The sequence below is a fragment of the Tinamus guttatus genome, unplaced genomic scaffold (assembly GCF_059628265.1).
Source record: "Tinamus guttatus ecotype Peru unplaced genomic scaffold, ASM5962826v1 Tinamus_guttatus_pri_ptg000035l, whole genome shotgun sequence".
Lineage (NCBI taxonomy): Eukaryota > Metazoa > Chordata > Aves > Tinamiformes > Tinamidae > Tinamus > Tinamus guttatus.
In genome coordinates this window covers 907642-926305 of record NW_028288569.1, presented here as the reverse complement: position 1 = coordinate 926305, position 18664 = coordinate 907642, and the positions used below count along the sequence as shown (strand labels likewise).

The following is an 18664-nucleotide window of genomic DNA, read 5'->3' as shown; positions in this document are numbered from 1 at the left end:
CAAAGATTGAAAAGATTTATGCAGTTCTGAGATACTGGTCCCTCAAACTATGTTCTTATTGAAATGGTTAGCCAGAATAAGGCTTTTTTTTTCTTTTTTAAATCTGAAACACAGGTTACTTTTTCTGATGCCTAAAGGAGAATAAAATTAGCAAAAAAAAAAAAAAAGGTAAAAATTTGTTTCAGGCATTTCATTGCAACTAATCTATTCATGTTCTCTAAATAGGCAGTGTTAGAAGCATATAAACCTGATTTGCTAATTTCCATGAAAATCAGCTATTAACTCACAGAACTTTTGATTTAAGTCATCTTTACCAGTAGCAATCAGATTTTTCCTGAAGACACTAGCTCTGCCAGATGCAAATTTCATGCACGATAGTAATTTCTCCTGAAATTGTCAAGTTTCATCAGCTCACTAGAGGTTTGAAACAGCAATGACTCAAACAAACATCCACTGAGGATTAATAGATAGACTAGCAGTACTTAAACATGAGACTCAAATGACTTGATACAAACATCACTGGGAAATTGGTGAGGTTATCAAAAGTTATGAAAATAGGAACTCAGAGTTACCAAATTTATCTGCATGCATTTAACCTCCTAATCAATCAATAGCACTTTCTCCCAGAGCATTTAAGCAAAGCACAGTTCTTTTTACTAAGTATACACAGAGCCTAGAACCCTAATTTAGGTACCCTGGTCACCTAAAAAGTAAAATTACACTTTATGAATATTCCTTTCAGGGTTTAAAAATCTACCAGTTTACTCAGGTAATCGATGTTTGAGCTTCCAAAGAACATCAAAAGTAATATTAATCACTACCTGCAACAATTTATGAGCGCTAGGTGTAAAAGCAAAATAAAGACTGCAGAACCAAGAGACCTTAAACATTCTAGATTCTTTTAGCCTGTATCATGTAAAAATTCAATAAAGTCTCAAATGAATGACTGAGAACAATTAAATTACAGGAGCAACACTTGCAAAAGCTCCAAACAAATGCCATTAAGAGAGTAATCAAATGCATGTAATAAAGCAGCCTTAATATTAGAATATAAAAACCGCAGACACCGTGTCCCCTGTTGTGACAAAAGCACCTATGTGCAGCTTTATAATCCCACAATTTCTTTATACTGTTACCACTGTCTTTATGCTGGTGATCTATATGCCTCAGGACAGCACAGCTACGAAAGCAGAGGGAATACTTATGTAATAATGAGCTACCTAAAAATAAACTAAGTCTTTCTCGTTAGGAGTTTAATTTAGGCAAAACTGCTAGCTAAAGTTGCATTTGAGGACATCCATTGGGGATGCACTCCTCTGAGAAAGCATATGCAGGGAACTCAAACTAAGTAGGAACTACATTTTTTCCTCATAGCATGCCTCCAGTCACAATGACTTTATAGAAAAGGGAAATTTAAAGCCATTGGTCTCTTGATGCTATCTACTACTATGAAATATTTATAGCATGCAGATTTTTGAAAATAACAGTTTTGTATCATCCTAAAAGAGCATTAAATTCATTAGAAAATATTTTGTACAAGAAAGGAGTGATGGCCCCATATTACCAACACAACTGAAATTAGAAAAACTGGGATGCCAATAATAAAAAGCATATTGATAAGTGAGCTGAATTCCTTTTGACCGACCCCTTCTATTGGCAAAAACATTCAGCCTCTTGGACCAGTATTGGAAACAGTCAGTTACTGTTAGCTGCAGAGCCTTGCAAACAGAATGAGGAGGTAACAGCACAAAATGCAATAAATTGTTAATTTCATCATACTTTCCCGAGTGAAAAATAACAGAAAACTCTTATTATTGAGCAAGAGGAGACAAAAATAATTTTCTCATGGAAGGAAGCTAGGACTCTCTCAAAGCAACAAGAACAAGTTCCTCTGCCCAAAGAGTATCCTGAGCTCTGAGGAGATTCTGCTGGCTTTTTGGAGTTGTCATTTCTCTTGTTTTCAAAATGAACCTTAAACGACCTCCAGAAATGAATGAAGTCATGTGGTTGACCCACCGTGATGACGCTGGCTTTGAAAGCTTCTCAAGGGTTTATAAAGCTTAGCCACATCTTAAGGATGAGCCAAAAGGTGCAACACTAAGTTCCTCTGCCAAATTTCAAGGTTCTGTTCTAACACATGAAGACGTTACAGAAAAGGTCACTAACATTTTTTAGCGTTGAGAAATGGTGCTTTCCCCCTTTGCCTCGGTTCTTGAGAACTGTTGCGACAGCTTGAATGAAGTCTAAAATGGAAACAAGATCAGCCAATGGCCCACATCCACCATGGAAAATTTCACCCCCAAAAGAAAGTGCCGACGTTAGAGGCAGCTGAAGGTGGGTTCTGCAAGGAAAGGACGAGACAGCTTTATGGAGAGCTGTGCCCACCCGGCTTTCCACACTGTCAGAAACATTTCAGAGAGAGGACGGACGGATGGGGACTGGCATGTACATAGTGATGATGATGCGTGAGGAGTGTTCTGCATACACTAGGGTTAATGACTTGTTTTCAGCATATTGTGACAAGCGGAATTCAAGTCTTAAAGAGTAGTAATCAAACAAGCAAAACAAAACCCTGCAAACTGTGAAGAAATTTTGCTTTTCACACCCATTCAATTTCACTAGGAAATATCCGCGCTCCAGGACATCATTTCTTACCTGTGTTCCCATCCCCACTCTCCATTGATGGTTTACTGGTTTCTGACGGATTGTTCATTCTTGAGTCTGCATTAAAACAGAAGTGAAAGATATAAAGTAACAGAGAAAACAAAACATGCGAAAAAAACCCCACACCTATTGATATCTTCTTGTTCAGAAAGAACAGAGCAAAATCTGACACCAAAAATCTGATACCTACTTTACCCTAACTCATCTTACTGCACAAGAAAAAGTATGTCCCAGAAGCAGAATGAAACGCTGAATTTTCCAGTTAAATGCTGTTACCAAATATGTATGCTATTGTCCACATATGTGAAAACATGGTGCTAAGGCATTAAAAGTCAGAATGGTGCAGGGCAAAGATAAGTAGAATTTACTAATTTTCAGCACAGTTAAACAGTCATAGAAGAAAAGAAACGATAAAGATTCCAAAACAGTACATCAGACCACCATGGCCTACATTATTTTTCCACAAGAAAAGGAAATCCAGTTGTTTTAATTTAAGATGCCATTATCTAATTCTAAATTTTTATTTTACAAGAATGTCACTGATGTTAAGTCATTCGGTATTTCCTACCTATTTTTAAAATCTAAGGTTTTGCACGTTTTCTCTTCCTACTCCCTCTGAAGGAATCTATTGAAAAGTCTGCCCTCAGTTTCAAAGCTTGTCAGCTGAATACAGTGCAGTGCAGAGGGCCTCTCCAGATGGCAGACAGAGAATATGGTTTCCTTACACAGGAATCTATACAGCTGTTCCCTGCACAGCGTCAGCTCTCCAGCTTATTACCTCCTCTTTCTTTTATACCAACCGCAGTATAGCACATTATCACAAACCACAACTAGAAGAAGAATCTGAAGACAGACCAGTTGATAAAATGAGGTATAAGCAAATCCCTGCAGCCATTCTTCCATTCCCATAACTAGTTAAAGGGAAGCTCAATGGCCTAAGAGCAAACCTTTCAGTGCAGGATATTCTCTTGCCAGGTATATTTAATGTCACTGACATCACCTGCTTCCAGCAAGGCAGTAATGCCCAAAATCCCAGAGGGTGGAAAAAGAATACAGTAATAGTGTTAATTGCTGTATCTTTTCCCCAAGTACTTCCAAGGATTCCCAGATCCTTCACTGCTTGGCAGAGTACAGAAGAGCTAAAAAAGAGCAGGTGGTCCATAGCTGCATTTAGCACTGCTCTTGCCCAGTGGAAACTGGTGCCATGCACAGGACATCAGAACCAGGGAAAGGTAACACAGGCATGAACAAAATGCAAGGAATGAAGCAGTTAATGCCCAAATGACAAGCGAGTCACATTGAACTTCGTCTGGGAGCAAGAAGTAGAAAAAAATATAAAGTACATTAAATTCAGAAGAACTTCATCATGCTCTAAGGAAAATCAATTTAAGATGTACCAATATTTTTAAACAAATACTGAGCTGAACCAAATAGAGACCTGGAAAATCCAGAGGACAAATGAGAACCTTTCCCTAAGAACTTAATTGGCTTCTTCAGAGTCTCTACAAGTCTCAAGAAGTTTCTCTGAGCAAACTTCTGAATGTCAGCCACATCTAAAAGATATCTGAATGAGCTTGCAACACGTCTCCAGCAGTGTTGCTCTCTCCACAAAGGCAGATGTGCTACACTGCTTTTTCAAGCAGGGAACAGGAGGAGACAAGCAGTGCTCCTGACCCACATTCAGCAGAGGGCCGGCAGTTTTGCCCTGTTCCTTGGGAGATCTGCTTAGTGGATTCCAGGTGAGTGTTCACTGCCTCGTCGGGCAGCTCTCTTAGGACTGCAGCCTCCTAACCCGCTATTCTCCTTATTATTATCATTTTTTCATGTTTGGTTTGTATGATAAAAGCTCTAAAAGGAGAGAATATGGGGATACTGGCTACACAACACACAGCTACTCCTTGCTGTTGCATCTGTATGTAAAACAAATTTAAACTATATTTTTATGTAGCAGTTGTGCATTCCTCATTGTTGTGGTAAGGGCACAGCACATTTATTTAAATTGATTGTAGGCAACATTCATTTGACAGACAGCATTAATTTGTTCCTTGACGCACAGCTGGCTACTGAAATTAGGTTGGGTTCAGAGAAAAGTTAATGGGCAGACTCCTCTTTGGGCCCTAAATGAACAGTGTTCATCCAGCAAAAAAGAGCAAGAAGAGCCTAAAAGTAACTTCATATATATATATATATATATATATATATATATATATATATATATATAAAAGAAACCATACATAAATATATGTATGTATTTGGTGGAAAACAGCTAACTTTTGCTCTCAAATACATCCTCTGCCCTATAGCCCAACAAGGAGAGCTCCTGACAGGGCTGACGACACGAGGGGAGAGCACCGGTTCCCAGCATCACCCATCAGGAGCCACTCGCTGACCAACCTTTGGAAGCTCTCGCAAAGGAAAAACGAGGCTGGGCCTCCTGTGCTCGCTTGTGGCGGAAACCGAAGCCCTGGAGCCACCGTGTAGGACACTGCTGGTCGTAGCTGCAGCAGGCAGCCCTGCAGGGGACATGAGTGTCCCATGCTCAGCGCTCCAGGACATGCAGCGAATCTTCCCTACGCACCAGGGGGCTCACAGGGTGAGTGGTTAGAAGGGACCTTTTGCATGAACAGCAAGTTCGCTCGGGACAAAGTTACGGTTGCGCAGACTCCTTTCCATAATGCGACCCAGAGATGGTTTTCTCTCAAGCTATATTGCAAAGCAAACCCTTTTTACAAGGTTTTCAGTGTTTGCTAGTATAAGATACACACACAAAATTTACTCAAATAGAAGAAGCATGGCTAAATCATGTTTTATTACAAGGATTCATCCTTGACGCAGACAAAACTAGAAAAAAAGCAGCAAGTCTGATGCAGAAGCATCATTCTAGCACTGCTGAGGTCCAAACTAAGGCAGGCATCCATTACTTCCCCAGCTCACTATTTCTTGTTCAGTCTGTGGGATTTCTGCATGGAAAGCATCAAGACCAATGCTGCTACTTCCCCGGCAAATACTATGACATACATCTGAAGCACAAAACTGCTACTGGCAAAATGCACACATACCTGCAGGATGTAGGACCCACAGATTTCATTGTACAGCTAATAAAACAAAGATGATTTGGTTTAAAGCTCATGGCCACAAAGCTCCTAAGCTTTCTGATTAGAATAAAAGAATAACCTGAATAATGAATACATTAAAAGAAAAAACAAATGAAGTGGGCTAAAGAAAGTCTTAATGCCCTCACCTCTTTCCACCACCCCCTCCCCCCTTTTAGACCTTTCTGGGTTTTTAAATAAAGGCCCTGGGCTACAAGTTTCTGCCAACATTATCTAAAAACAAACTTCACAGAAGGAAGGATCGAAAGCAGCAGGTGCATGATTGAAATCAAACTCTCGGGAGCAAATACATTCAGTGCCGCTACTCTGCTAGCGGAGCGGCATGACACGAGGCAGCCCTGTGCCAGGCTTTCACAGTCCCCCAGTAACGGCTCAAAAGGCATTCAGAAGAAATAAAAAGCAGATCCTGGATGAACCTTTACTATTAGAAATTGCGCCTATCTAGTAAAACACAGCAAAATCTAAATGCAGAATTTCATTAACTGTTTCCTTTCACCCATTACTGTGAAATTGCCTTATTTCCATCAGAACCAGTGGATTCCACTTGGATGAGCAAAAATTCAGCATGAGTGAAAAGATACTAAACACTCAGTAAATCACTTGGAAGTTTACAGTAGGAATTCATTTTCAGAGAACCACTTCAAGTTTAGAAAATAATTTTGGATGTCTGCTCTAAAGCGCACTGTCTTCAATCATCTGTGACCTTTTATAATGGAATCAGAAGAAAGAAAAGAGTTCTTTATGGTGAGCTTTGGGGAAAGAGCTTTGAAAATAACCACTTCTGCCAAATTGGGACAATCAATTATTATAAATAAAAATTACACAAAGAAGAAATTAAAGCTCGTCTGTCCTGCAGTCCTAATGGCATCGCAGCCCTGCAAACACCTTATCCCAGTAACCTTAGGCATAGCTTGCAACAGTATCAATGGCAACCACTGTGGACTCCACCTGATTTTCTATTACGCATGAAGAACCTTGCTATTACCTTAAAAATACAACGACATAATGTCCGTTCTGTTGGGGAATGGCTCAATACAGCTAGTAAATTCTTTGAGACTGGGACTCGCTCTCTTTTTTTTTTTTATGTTTTAATATTCAGAAGGCATGGACATGTGAGGCAAGTCCTCAGTCTCAGTGTTTGTTACAAGGCTAAAGCTTCTCTGATTAAAATCCTAAACGTGAGAGGTCTGTATTAACACCACCCGAGCCTAAGAGCAAATATCTTTTCCTGTGCAAAGGACAAGAATTCTCCTGGCTCGGAAATGAAGGGAGAACACATGCATTTCCCTTATTAGCTATATCCGCATGGGGGGTATTGCTGCCGATTCGGCGGTGAGCTTGAGCCTTCCCCGTGCCCTCTCCAGCCTCTGCATATGTGATTACGCGTCGATGCATAGTCAGCCTCACACCCTCTATTTCCATATTAAACGCTTACAAGAAAGAGCTGAGCTGGTACCCACCTAGAACGTAGTCGCTGCAGTCCAGCATTGCTGTGGGATCCTCTACAGGTTCAGGTAGTCCAAGGAAAGGGAAGATGGCAATCCCTATCAAACCTACACTACCACTCTCAAGCAAACGAGCCAGGGAGTGGGGAGGTGGGGAAAGAAACACAACTTCAGTTACACCATAGCAATCTTCAACTGAAGAGGGAAACTTCAGTTGCTCGGTGGAGTTTTAGTCTCTCCTACTAGCTGTGTCTGACATTGTCAAGGCGACTGAAGCGTGAAAAGTTCCCCTTTTTGTAATAAAATAGAAACAAAGATTGCAGCTGGCAGTTTCCATAATGAAGCTTAATCAGTATGCGCCTGATTAGGGCCTTATGCAAATCTCCCCTCGTTAGCACAGCAGCCAGCACTTTGAAGTCCATGAACAATTCATTTGCAGAGTACACTGAAAGCGCTCCCTGCATAATTTAAATTGTGGTATAAATATTTATCAGCTCATTTGCATATTAATTGGCAGTGCATGAAGGGAAAAATTATCTCCCAAGTGCCAGCATAATAATTAGGGAACAAAATGAAATTTCTTCCAATAGCTTGGCTTCCCAGCCCTAACTCGAGCACAGTACCACAGGGGAGCAGCGAGGGGAAGGAGACAGAGTTCTGTTCAAATGCCACCAAAATGACACGTACAAATTAGAAACAACTCTACAGACTTAAGCACCTTTAATCTTATTCCTGCTGGCAACAATAACTTCAGTAATAAAGGGGATTTGGAAGAAAAAAGAAAAAAAAAGCTTTCTACACAATCCAAATAAGTCCAAGAAAACAATTAGCAAGGTAGATGCTGAATGGGGAGCTGTCAGACCGGTGCTCGCACATCTGGGTGGACTTTTCCACATCTGAACATGAACTGTCACAGGATGGTGCTGGTCAGTGAGAAGGGTAACGTTCGGGCAAGGAAAGGGCACAAGTCTCCTTGAATGGCAAAAGAGCCTGGCCGTTCATCACCTGCTAATCCCTTTGCAGTGGCCAAGTTAGTAGCAGTGCCTATGTCAAGTACTGTGTAGCATTTGACACTCACTGATCAGGATGGATTTAGTTTTAAACTTCCCAGGTGGAAAGCACCACATACACAAAACCTTGCCCACTCTCAGCCCCTTCCACAATTGCACACAAAACAGATGAATGAGGCTTACTATGGAGCTGGGAATTTTTAAAGCGACATTTTTATACCCAGGTTGCATCCTTGAACCACCTCTGAGAACCAGCACACTTGCTACTGGACCATGCAACAAACTGGAGGACAAGAAAGAGGCTTTGGTTTTCGCCTAGGGCAGCATTAATGCCCCTTTCTTAAAGCAGTGCATAGAATTAAACATACTGAAGAACTACAGCCCTAGAATAAATCATTTTAAATGCTTTGTTTACCATTCAAATTCCAGCTCCCAAAGCAGCAGGGGCATTGATACATGATTAACTGTAAGACGCACACCACAACGTTTAACATTATCATGGACAGAAAATGTGATTATTAATGCTGAGGACTACAGGCTTTGGGCCACCCACTTGCAGATTTTAATGGGAATTTAACAAAATAGCATTTAAGATAGCTGTACCTCTCTCCTCCTGAAGTGAATTCAGGCACCATCTCTCCAAACAAGAGAGGGAGCAAGACAGAAGGGACTTCTCCGTCACCTGGTACTGACTGAAATTTATTTCCATGCTTGACCTCTTCCTCTGTTCAGGTTCATATCTCTGCTTAACACAAGATGTTCCCCACTATATATTTAACATGAATGATCTACACTTGAAAAAGATGATAAGAAGGCAAGGTGTTGCTAACTGCAGGAACGCAGCTATATGCTGAAGAGGCTGCCCTAACACCGTGTTTTCCCCTTGGTTTTCTAATCGTCTGGGTGTCCTATTAAAGACCCCTGAGGTCCACGGCCATGGCGCAGAGCCCTTCAGGCAGCTGCACTCTTCTGCACGTGCCTCTGCGCTGTGAGCTGAGCCATTTGCTCCACCAGCAGAGTGTGGACACACGCGGCACGGTAAGGCAAGCGCTTCCCAAGCCAGCGCTGGTGTCATGATCGGCTGAGCTCTGGGCAGCCAGCAGCAGGGCAGGATGACAGCAGTGTCATCGTTGGGGTCCTGCACAACCGAGGGTCCGTGTCGAGCCGGCTGAACACAGGTGCAGTGTCAGAAGCAGATGAACGCAGGAAGTGACCGTTATAAGCAGGCACGTGTAGTGACGGATGACTTTACCAAATACCAGAATAAGCAAACAGTAAATAAAGGCCAGGGAAGGATGTCCCTGAAGCAGCATTAGCAAATGTTCTGATGGCACCACGGTGCTGGTCGTCATCCATAACACCAGCTTGACAGCTAACAAGGAAAGAGACGTTTACTTACTAGTCCCGATTGCGTCAATCGGCTTTTTTTCGTACAAATACCAACTCCCACACAAAGATACATTTGAAATGCAACCTCATATTAACCTATGCTTATCAAAATAAATCCTTATACACTGACTACCAAAACTAAACTTGGCAAAAAAAAAAAAAAAAAAAAAAAAAAAAAAAAACTTTTCTTCCATGAACAGGGCAGTCTTGACAACTTTATCTTCCCTATTGTCTAAGTGCAAAGTTTTTCACTAAATACCTAAGTTACGTTATCCTCCATATATTCTCACTTCAAATGAACATTTTTGCCTTGCTGTTTCTCCCACCAATGTGCCACTATTTATTCGGTTCTAATGTCTACACTTGATAAAGTTTCTTACATTTTGGTTCCCCCTTCAGGTTACACAGTCCTTGGCTAGACCTGCTTTTGCGGCTTCTCTGTTTTCTCCTCTATTTTTTTTCCCTGCCATTTATTATGCCCAAGTCACAGACTGCAAATTGGTTAGAAAATAATCTGTATGATGTCCTCAAAGCAAAATTATTATCCATTGTCACACATACTTATGCACACACACACACATATATATATTTATATAAAAGTAAATGATATAAATAGCAGCCATTATTACCAACTATGGGGAAAAAATTTTAAAACCTTGTCTTTGATGGTATCCACCTGTTTCTTTGCAATTACAAATAAGGCAGAATTAAAGACGAAATTATTACCAACATTCTTCCACTCAAACACCTTTATAGGGGAAAAAGCCTTCATCCTTATAGAGGTATGCTTCCATATTATAAGAAAAGTGTCATTTACTTCATGCCCTCGATGACAGCTCGGCCATTTCTGCCGCTAGGTAGCTGTGCTTGACAAGCGTGACCTTTACAAACGTTCTCACACTCGCGGCAAGACTGCCCAACGCGCCCCCAATGCAACGCTTTACTTCCAAGAGGTACGGTTGGACTGATGCAAGGAAACGACAAGTGCTATTCGCCGTATCACCATCCTGCCTTTGCTTCACTTTGTCCTGAAGAACCCCTGGAAAAGATGGGTGATGGAAGCTCTGAGATAGCGCACGGCCTGGCACTGTGTCAATGACCCCTGGAAATACCCAGGGCAAGACGGCTTTCCCTACGGCACGTCGGCCAAGAACAGCAGACAGGCCCTAGCCCTAACTTACACGACACAGAGCGCCTACATTTTAACTCAAGACATTTCCAAGTCTCATCACACAAGGTAAATGAAACCTAATAAAAAATTCATCAAACAGAACTCCAATGAGTTATAGAAAACACCACATACTTCAATAAAGTAAACTTACTGAAGGTGGCACAATCTTCTTAGAGTAATTATGGACAAACAGCAGTTAAAACTGCAGCTAAGCTCTAATTTAACTACAGCTTTTGTCTTGTCTAACAAAATTGATTTTATCTGGAAATTGCTAAGTTTGTGTTGAAACCCAAAGGGCAGTTTTCTGGAAAAGTCAAATAAAATTGGCCTGGTTTAGAATTACAGGTCACCACAGAATTACTACGAATTGAAATTTTGGTCTATATCTAATTTTACTTCTCTCACAAACTCAAAACATGACTGTTCTTTCAAACTTTCCATTACATAAATCATCTTCAAAATTCTTTCATTCTTTAGTTGAACAGAATCAAGCATGGGGATGACTAAACAGGAGCACTAAATATCTCATCAGAAGAGGACAACAGACACGCTCAAGTAGCTCATGGACCAGCACAGAGTTTTGTTGCAGTGTTTCTTCGTTCGTTTAAATCTGACAGTTATTTTTCATCTACAGAGCACAGCAACTACAGTCTAATAAAATCACCATGGTAGTAAGAAAACTGTGATCATGTCAAAATTACAGCAGAGTGCAACCATAGGGAGAGGGGGAAAGAAAGACTATGAGTGCCAGGGAGGGGAACGAAAGGAAAAGAAAAGACAGCAACAATTTTAACCAAAGTTACAGTGTCACAAACTGGGCCTTATTTAAAACACCTAACGCTGTCATCCTGGCCCATCAGCTCGACAGCCTGGCTGTCCCCTCACTGCCTACAAGTTAGAGCATGTAAGAAAGTATCAGACTTAGATCCACATAAAAGTTTTTGGTGGTTTTTTTTTTCCATTTTGTTGAATAGTGTATTTTCAGAAGCAAAGGAGACGAATTCAGTGCAAGTTTAATAAGCTTACCACACAGCAAACCCTTTGTGTTCAAAAACACAACTTTGATCCATGAAACAGTCATAACATTTGCTTAGAAATCATGGAATATTTTTGAAGAGTAACAAACATTGGCTCTTTACATCTTCTGATTTAAGAGCTCAGGTTTCACTCATTATATTTTCAGGGTTTTCATCACTACCACATAATGGCTTGAGATGCTTTTATTTTTTACACTAAATGCCAAGTGTGTCATAAGGACTGACTCCAGGAACTTGATTCAGGGGGGAAAAAAAAATCAAAAAATCATAGTATTTGAGAACAGCAGATTGGGGTTATTTAACTAGCACACTGCATCTACCATAAAGCAATATTTTTCCATAGATGCAAGAAGACACTCACCTACTTTTAGTTTAACTGGAAGTTAATATAAAAGTGGAGCAAGTCATGCTTTGATTCCACTACATTCGAGGCGCGGATTCGTTAGAACACATATTCACCTCCTAGTAAACTTGCATATAAAAAGTGTCACAAGGTTGTGCACCAAACTTTCTAAATCACAAAAACTATTTTTTAAATGTAAAAATTTGAAGGGAAAAACAAAAGCTTTTGAGCTTTTAATCACACACATTTATTTGGGTCTCACTTTCAAGCTATTCATTTGTCAAAGCTGAAATATTTTACACTAACAAATATTAAACATCTGGAACACATGCGTGTGGCTTAGCCAACACACGCTTTAATATTTGATTACTTTTACAAGACTTGTAAGCAGCACGCTGCTTCTCAGGGAAGTGTTGCAGGAGACAAGGTAGTGGAGAAGGACTGTGAAATGAAGATTGATGTGAAATTACACCAACAAAAAGCAGGGGAGGGCTGAGGAACTGCGTCTGCACCACTCTGAAGATTTGACAGGAAAAAAGGAAACGGCTCAAGAGCCTTCGAGGACTCACAGGCAGTGCAAGGGCGCTGCCGGGGCTCCAGGAACACGCAAAGGGGCTGCCGTGGAGGAGCCGGAGAGCTCTGGGGCACCAGCCGCCTCAGGAGAGCGGGCAGGGGCCAAAGCCCAAGTCCTTGGTGCGGGCGAAGCCGGGCCCTGCTCTCGGACCCCACCAGCTCCCTTGCCCGCATGCCGGAGCGGTTGCCTCTTGCTGTGGCCACATTTCTGGGAACGCTCCTTTCACACACGAGGTGGCTGCTGGGAGCGTGAGGCTCGCATGTGAATTTTGGAAACTAGGTACAATTTGTGGCGTCGAGCCCAGGGCATCCTTCACTATTCTGCCTGCACGCCCCAAACATGAAAGATGGCATAAACAGTGTCCATTTTGGGTTGGTATTGCAAAACACATTAAAAATACCAAGGACTGCTCTGGAGTCAAGTAAGGGACATACAGTCACCTGAGCACAGAGGAGCATTACTGATGCCCAGCTCAGTAACTGCAGCACTTGTCTTAGCATCTGTATGATCTACTGCGTTTATGAAACATCCCTGTAGGGGCGTTCCAGAAAGCAGTCATCTTCCCGCCCTGTGTCCAGTCTTATAATGAGGACAACTTCCCAGAACTTAAAAACATTATTTTTAAGCTTACCTGTAAATGAAAATATAATACATTATATAAACATGCCGTTCCCCCTCCCTCTACTTTGATAAAGTGGTAATTACCAGCCTAGCTTGATGAATAGGGTCTCTACAAAGAGTGGACTATTTCAGTATATGACTTAACAACCGTGCAATTCGACTCAATTCAAATCCCAGAGTCTCCACACTACTTGCCATTAAACATACTACAGTTCACTCTCAAAATACATAAATCAAAGTCACCAGTGCAAGTTTATTATGCTTTCTGCAGAAGCCCTCAAGAACTGCAGCAGAGACAGAATGACAACTAGAGCTAAATACCAAGCGCTTAACAAACAAATTAATGAAAAAACACACATGCAAAACTATAGATTAGGGTGTGAACTGCAGAGTTGCCTTGCTGTTAAAGTCATTGTTTGCAGAAACTGCTTTTCCTCTCTCTTCCTTAATAGCTATCTCACAACTGAAGGAGGATATTGCTTTAATGCCCTCAGCACACTGATCCAGACACTATTAACACCTGTAGGAACTACAAGATCTGTCATGAGAATGCTGCTTTCTGAAGCTTAAATTATTTGATCTCAAAAAAGGAAAAAGGCCAAATTCTAGACAAGCTGCTTTGTATGTTATAAATTGAACAAAAAATTGCTAGATGCAAGATCTGAAGAAAGAAACCGAGTTATTCACACTGCAGACACTGATTCTACCCATCAAGAAAACTATCCAAATATCTATCATTTTGGATGGCCACAGCTAACATAAGATTGCATTGCTATCAGTCAGCTTAAAAAAGAAAAAAAGAAATGCTGGGCACTTGGGTCTTTAATTTAGAAAACGTAACAAGCATCAGGCTGAAAACCTCAGCGTGCCTACACATATAGGGTGTCATCCACAGTAGCTTTTCCAGGAAATGCTGGCCACACAGATTGCCCATCTGAGCGGCCCTGCCGCCGCCAGAGCAGGTAAGGGGGGATCTGCTCCTCCCAGGAACTACCCGCACGGGCGATCCTCCGATCCTCCTCGCTGCGCGGCCCGGGGCGGGCAGCGGCGCCACCACCTGCGGCCGCTTTTGCCGCGGGCCCGCGGGGACGTTGCGCGCACGCCTCCCTTCCGCGCGCGCAGACGTACGCCTCTGCAGAGAGCCGCGCCACGCGGGCTTCCCAAACGAGCCAGAGCGAGGGAAACTCCGCGCTGCCCTCCTTCCTGGGCCTAGCTTGACCGGAGCGCTGCTGTGACAGGTACAGAATTGTCTCCAAATAAAGTCACGAGCTAGGCCCACATTGCAGGGGCAGGGAGGAGAAACTAGCTGAAAATATTAAGTCAGAAAGGCTATCAAAAAGTTAAAATAGAAAAAAGGAAGGAAAAAAAAAACTGTCCACAAATATTTTAATTCTTAGTCAACAATGCCTGCAGTGAGACCCAAGCTGCATGCATGCATATCATGTTTCCACAGGGCAAATGGCAAGTCGGAGCAAGACATTTATCCCCACGGGAATGACCACAGGTCACAAACGCTCAGCCAGCAAAACCCAGCGGCTCAGGCTGCTGCAGCCCTGCCCGGCCTCATCGCCCCAACTCCTGCTCTCGGCCTCCACCGAGAGAACCACGCAGCAGAATCAATCGGGTTAAAACCAGTCAATGGAAGAGGAAAATCTTAATCCCAATCAGTTCCTTAATCCACGGGAAGAATCGCTGGTGCTGTTGGAGCAGGCAGGCAAGAACGTGCAATGGGGGCCAGACGAGACTGCCCCGCAGCATTTTAGCCCTTCTGCTGACCGGCAGCCAAGCTCACTCCTGCCCATGCCATGCGGCCGCCTCGCACCCTCTGGCACGCGATTTAGGTGACGAGGGGCACATATTCCAAATCTGGAAAGTAAATATTCCCTTTAAATTAGAAACTCTCCAGTTTATAAATTCTTTTAACACAAAACTCTCTTAACACAAAACAAAATTTAAGCAAATCGCTTTCTTTTTTCTTTTTTTCAACTGGAAAAACTTCAAAATCTGACAGCTACTGTTTGTTGTTTGGGACGCTGACTCTCTGTCCAAATGCTGACAACTCTTATCAGCTATTATGCTTGCACACAGCCCTCCAGTTCCACTTCTGCGTGTACTCTTTTTGATTCCTAGTTCCTTCCCATATACCAAGTCCATGCTTGAAAATGGAAAACTTAATTCCTACACTGCAAGACTTAACTGTTAAACCACTTATTTTTCGTCAGCTGCATTGAAAAGGAGATAAGAACCAAAAGTTTTTGAAAACAGAAAATGAGGAGTATAGAAAATAAACTATTAGGCAAAGAAATAGAGCAACAGCTGTATTGTAGCACCAGGTCCTGTTTTACAGAGTACTATCCCCAAAATTCAAGGAATTCTTTAGAGCAGGAGGTCAAGATAAGTACTAATAACTCTACAGTAATTTAGCAGATTAAACTATAGAAATTAATCAGAAAAAATGCACCTTCTAAATGTCTGACACATGCACAAAAGACCTCCTCATGTTGTTCCCCCAAGGCTCTAAAGCTGAAAAGTCTGTAGGAGAAGGAAACCCTCTTAGAGCTGGCAACACCAGAGCAGCACAGAAGGGTTACAGCTACATAGTCACCCATCAACCAGTTGAGTTTTAAAAATACTGCAGTTATCTCGGATTTCTCAAACCTCTTAGCCGATTATTCAGAAAATATTTTAAAACTTCCAGGAAAACACTCCTGCAGAAAGGTAGCAAGGAGGTTCGTCAGCTCTGTGGTATGAAAGCAGCAGGTGAAAAGTGAAACCAGAGGAGAAAATAGCACCAGGGACAAAACAGCAGGCAGGGCTCTCGCTCAGCGTGGCCCAGCCTTAGTCACAGGCAAACTGACGAGCAAGAACGAAGGGGCAGGAAGGAAGCAAAGCGCTCAGGTGTGGGGACGCCGGAGCCGCCAGCACCGCGGCCGCCCCGAGAGCCCGAGCGCTGCCTGCAGCCGCGGCTGCCTGCCCGATGCAACCCGCCCCACGGCCGCCGCGGGAGCAGCCACCACGGTCATCGCTCAAAGAGGAGAGATTCAGGAGTTAGAAAAACGCAGCCTAAGCTCTCCAGCAACGTAAAATGGGCATTTTAATATTGCACCGAGTTGCACAAACATGCCTTTTTAAAATAATGATCTGTATTCCTGGCTGCCTCGCCAATCCCTCACCACCACTGAGAATTAGCCTATTAAAAAAGCAAAGAAAGTTAGCAACTTTGCTGGGATTACTAGAGGAGAGGCAATAATGCGACAGAAACTGTCACATGGCAGGCCCAGCCAGCCTCACAACACCAGCAAAACGCATGGAGAAGGCTACAACATTCAGAACCCTGTAAGAGCCTGCAAGAACCTTGAATAGGAGCAGCTTTTCTGTCCAACGTGACAGTCTCAGAACGACAAGCCCTTTTTGACTGCCTACTGGCTAGTCTACGCTCCTCTTCTCTTTTGAATTTTCCCCAACTTAAATTGAATGCAAATAAGCCAGGTGTGGTCCCCAGAGCCATAATCTGCAGATAGTCCCCACCGAGTTCCCATAGCAACTTGCACAGCTGGCCCCGAGAAAGAGGTTGTATCTGCTTCATATTGGCTACAGAGTTTAAACACTGGTGAGTAAAACACCAATTATGGCATCTTTTAAAAGAAATATCTACTAAAAAGCACATCCATTTTCCCTTGACTAATAGGGCAAAATAAAACTCAGGATATACTGCTAGTTCAGCAGTTGCACAGTGCGTAAAATGGATATGTTATTTACAGAACAGGAGGCAATGGCTGCTAAGGAAATAGCTTTTCACTTCTATTGTAAGATACTGAAGTTTAAAAACACTATACCATTTAGGAAATGCCTGGCAATCTGTAAACTGTAACCAAGAATACACAGCAGGAAAAAAGTCAAAATATAAATCCTTCTGGCCAAGCTGTAAGACTTCCACCAGGCAGCACCTCTTGCAAGTGCTTTCAGTATTTCTTCATTTAATTACCTTCTTTCTGTATCAGCTTTCTAAATCTCATTCTAAAAATACACTTACCCAGTGCGTGGCCAAATGGGAGACAGTTCATTACTTATGAGTCCTACTCTGTGTTCCTGACCTTCAAACACACAACCCACCTTCCATTTGTGTCCACTCCGGCATCCTGTCCATGCGACTCTCTGCTTTCACCCTCATCCAAGCTCCCATCCCATCCCAGGCTCTTCCCGCACCCCTTCCCTATCCGCGGGCTGAGGGGCAGGTGGAAGGCACCAGGGCTCATGCAGAAGCGCAGGTGCATGGACTGGCCACACGTACACACTTGTGGGCCATCCAACCAGGTAGGCAACGTCAGACTGCACCTTTCCTTCTTCTCCTTTATCAGGAGGACAAACAGGACGTGCACTCAAGACCGCGCGTTCGAGAGAGCGCAGCCCTACGGGCTTAGACAAAAGGGCCCACGTGCCCTACCCAATACCTGGGGCTAGTCAGAAAGCAGCGACCAAAAGTTGTTGCCTGGGGAAGGAGGAAATAGCACAGCAGGTACATAAAATACTGCCTCAATTCCCCTTCCTCCTACAAATAACAACTCCACGACTTCCCATGGGAGAGGATTTTAAAAATATATTAAATAGTTCCCAGTGGATTTTTCCCTCCTCTGGATCTGTTCTGCTTCCCCTTCACTTTATATGATCCCTGATGCCTTTTTTCTACACTCAGTTGCCTTCATGCTGACTTTCCAAACTGCCTGTCCTTGTGCATGGTTCACCTGCCTGCCGAACCTTGGTTTGCAAGGAGCACAGGGCGGGCGGCCCAGGCACGCTCGTGAAGACTGCAAGGCCACGAAGGAGGCCACCCCTATGGCAGCACTCTCATATGAGAAGGGACATTTATAAAGACAGGAAATGTAAGCAAGCTGGAGCAGGCCAATGCATACACTAGAAGTTAGCTACAAATTTTATCCACTCATCAAGATATGTAAGACATGGCAAACCAGTGAGTTTTATCTATTACTCCACCTGTGAAAACTATCTTTAATCTATCACCAACTTGAAAGCTGCTCATTTGCTTAAGTAGTTTTAGGTTTCATTTCCTTCTCTACCCTTTCTGCATACCCTTCCAAATTTCTTTTTGGGCTAATCAGCAGCACTTCAAAGAAACAGCTGAGCTGGTGACATTAAAATGACCAGGAAAACGCACACAGCTTTAACAGGGTACAGCCTGTGGAAAGTCAAACATGTCATTTATTGTTAGAAATGATGACGGTAAACACACTCCACTGGGAAAAAAAATCGCACAATCCTCTAGAAAAAAAAAAAAAAAA

At 42.6% G+C, this 18664-nt stretch overlaps 1 protein-coding gene across 5 annotated transcripts in view; it reads right to left on the bottom strand.

Annotated features, from left to right (window-relative positions):
• POU2F1 (POU class 2 homeobox 1) overlaps positions 1 to 18664 on the bottom strand; it is a 108752-nt gene that overhangs the window by 41678 nt on the left and 48410 nt on the right. For 4 of the 5 annotated variants that reach the window (XM_088533245.1, XM_088533255.1, XM_088533260.1 and 1 more), the window contains exon 2: positions 2656 to 2721. In XM_088533245.1, the coding sequence (XP_088389371.1) occupies positions 2656 to 2721 (66 nt within the window). Of the gene's footprint in view, positions 1 to 2655; positions 2722 to 7237; positions 7348 to 18664 lie in introns of those variants that run through there. The other variant, XM_010218254.2, reaches the window with a different exon arrangement.